Source organism: Egretta garzetta, unplaced genomic scaffold (assembly GCF_000687185.1).
Source record: "Egretta garzetta isolate BGI_Z169 unplaced genomic scaffold, ASM68718v1 scaffold640, whole genome shotgun sequence".
Taxonomy (NCBI): domain Eukaryota; kingdom Metazoa; phylum Chordata; class Aves; order Pelecaniformes; family Ardeidae; genus Egretta; species Egretta garzetta.
In genome coordinates this window covers 1,164,270-1,167,265 of record NW_009258264.1, presented here as the reverse complement: position 1 = coordinate 1,167,265, position 2,996 = coordinate 1,164,270, and the positions used below count along the sequence as shown (strand labels likewise).

Below are 2,996 nucleotides of genomic sequence, written 5' to 3'. Positions count from 1 at the left end.
AATGCACCCGGGTCTGGCTTCAGCCTGATCCCGTAGGGGAGGAACGACTCACCCCTGCACTGTGGGGCCGGTCCGCTCCAGGCCAGGTTCACCCCGTCATCGGAGGTGCAGTAGATGGAGGCGTCCCCAATGAGGGACAGACCCTCCACGCAGCTGTACGTCACCTCTGCGCCGTAGGGGAACTGCTCCTGTCCCAAACCAGAGTGCTTCCCACTGGCGATTTGCGGAGGGGGGCCACAGACTATGAAATAAAGGGAATTGATAGGAAAATAAACATGTGATTGTGATATTCAGGTGATAATTAAAATCGCTTCTGGGAAATCAGTACAAGAGTTAACTTCATGTTTGTAGCGCGGCAAATTCACATAAAGTTGCTGCCTGGCTTCTTGCCTCTTGCACCAGCTCAAGGTTCCCACCTCTTGCTCAGCTCCCACCTGGGTCACATCTCCAGGGAGGAGGCACCTCAGCACATGGGCTGAAAGTGTTGGTGATCATCATCCCGTTCCCCAGAAGCGGAGGCTGAAGGGCAGGTCACCTACTGACTGCTGCTTCCAAACACTGATGCACAAGATTTCTTCTCAGCACTGCATTGCACGTACCTTTATCACAGAACGGTAACGGGGGGACCCAGCTCACACCACCCTGACACTCAGTCAAGTCCTGGCCCCTGAGGACATAGCCTGGATCACACACCAGCCTCAGCTGCGTCCCAGCTGTGTAGACAGTTCTGCCCTCATAAACCTCTCTTCCATGAATAATATCTGGCTTTGGGCAATGTGGTTCTAGAAACAACAGAAAATGAAGGATGTAATGTATTTTCAGAAAGAACTCCAGGGAAGATGCTTTCTATGGAGAAGACAGCAAGAACATCTGAACCCTGAAAGAAAAAAAGGTGCCTATCGTCCGGATGCAGGTCTCAACGCCACCTTTGTAACTCTAAAGGCATTTCTGCTCCTACCGCCAGCTTTTTCTGAGGTTTTTGAGAAAGGCACATGCTGCAGAGCCGGGTCCATGTCTGACCAAGCCTCCCCTCAGGGCTGGTGGCACCAGCACCGTTGTTATCCCAGGGGCTCCAGGGCCCTGCTTTCCTGCTCAGGTGCACTCGTGAGGTCGCTGAGCTCCTCACAGGCAGCATTAGGGCCAGGACAAGGAATCCTCCATGGTCTAATGCTGGCTGCTTTTTCCTCCAGGCAAAGTTTTCCTGAGCTTTTGGACTCAGGCCACTTCCAGCAGCTGGCTGACATTGCCATGCTGCCCCAGTGCTAGGTTATTAGCTTCAGCAGTGTCAGGTATTTATGCTGTGGCATTTTCTTCCGAGAGGGGAAATGCATTGAGAACAACGTCTGCTCCCAAGCCTTATGTCAGCAAAGCAGCCCAGCCGTCCAAATCACAAACCACATCCCCTTCCAGCTGGGTAAGTGTCTCCCAGGCTTCTTAGGAACCTCCTAAGCCTCTAAAAGCTACCAACACCCAAACCTTCGCATCCCACCTCCCTAGCTCAGCCCCCCGCCAAACCCCTGTACTTTTCCCACAGCAATCCCGTGATCCATCTGGATCTTCTGCTACTTATTTCTTCCAAGTTAACACAGGAGGACTAGATCTGGGGATACATGGCAGCAGAGCAAAAAATCTCCTTGGCTACTACTACCATCATCTAAGGCCAACGTAGATTTTATTTTTTTTTGCGAATGTCAGCAGACAACTATGCCATATAGGGTGACCCAAGCCTTTGCAGTCAAAAATAAGCAGTCGCCGAGCCAATGTGCTTCACCAGCTCTCACCTACCCAGCGTGCACTCCAGTGCCTCTGGATCCCATTTACCATCTCTTGTACACAGGAGTGCAATGTTACTCTTACGACCTTTGAAGGCATAGCCATCGTTGCACGTGATCTCCAGTCTGTCTCTGTACACATATTCATCTTTAGCTTCCCATATGTATGTGGGCTTCCCATTCCTGACATCTGGATTTGGGCAGCGAATTCCTGAGAAATGCCAAACATTAGCAAGTGTGAATCCATGGCAGAGCTGTCTGGATGGCAGCAGATTCATCATAAACAGGAGGATGAACGCTTTGTAAGCCACAGGCACATCACAGCACTAAATCTGCCCCAACACCATCTCTGGGCGCTCCTGGGGGATAGGGTATTTGCAAGGGACTTTACAACCTCAACCTCCCCTTGGATGGAGCAAGGGGCCCTCCATGCTGCAATGACTTTTTCCATAGGTTCAAGGGACTAGAAAGCTGGTAAATCAAGCAGATAAAACTCTATGGCTGGGGAACAAACCGAAGGAGTTCAAGAGTCACAGCAAAGGTCAGAGGCACGCCAATCGGGGCACCTGCAACATCCTCCCCACCACCACCATCTGCACAACAGCAGACCACGCACAGGTTCTTCGCTCGTTAGTAATTTTACCACATCAGCAGGGCAAGCCCACCAAAGGAACCCACACTTACTTTCACAAGGAGGCGGAGTTTCGGTCCACATAAAATTTGGCAGACACTTGATGTGCCACGTGGTTTCTCCCGAGCTGAACTGGTGGCCCTCCATGCACTCGTAGGTAACGATGGTCTCCGCAGGAAACAAATTGCCAGCAAGTTTTGCTTTCACAGCGTTGCGCACGTCTGGAGGGTCATCACAGCTACCTAGGAATGCAACAGCGATCTAGGGGCATTGCCAGTGATAAACCGGCGAGGCCCTTGGTGGTATGTAATCTAGCAGAGAGAATTTGGGCAAAAGCCGTGGGCTCATGTCGTCCTTTCTGAGATGCACTAAATCATCTGAGTGCAGTAACGCTAAAGAGGGAACGCAAAGGAGACATATCATAGAATCGTTTGGGTTGGAAAAGACCTTTAAGATCATCAAGTTCAACGATTAAAACATGTGAATAATTTAGAATCATAGAATCATAGAATCACTTTGGTTGGAAAAGCCCTTTGAGATCATCGAGTCCAACCGTTAACCTAACCCTGCCATCCCACCACTAAACCCTGTCC

At 50.6% G+C, this 2,996-nt stretch overlaps 1 protein-coding gene across 1 annotated transcript in view; it reads right to left on the bottom strand.

Annotated features, from left to right (window-relative positions):
• LOC104134565 (C4b-binding protein alpha chain-like) overlaps positions 1 to 2,996 on the bottom strand; it is a 10,009-nt gene that overhangs the window by 1,684 nt on the left and 5,329 nt on the right. The window contains exons 8-11 of the mRNA XM_035899895.1: positions 2,457 to 2,645; positions 1,786 to 1,983; positions 600 to 782; positions 53 to 241 (exon numbers count right to left, since the gene is read on the bottom strand). Coding sequence (XP_035755788.1) covers positions 53 to 241; positions 600 to 782; positions 1,786 to 1,983; positions 2,457 to 2,645 — 759 coding nt within the window. The remainder of the gene's footprint in view (positions 1 to 52; positions 242 to 599; positions 783 to 1,785; positions 1,984 to 2,456; positions 2,646 to 2,996) is intronic.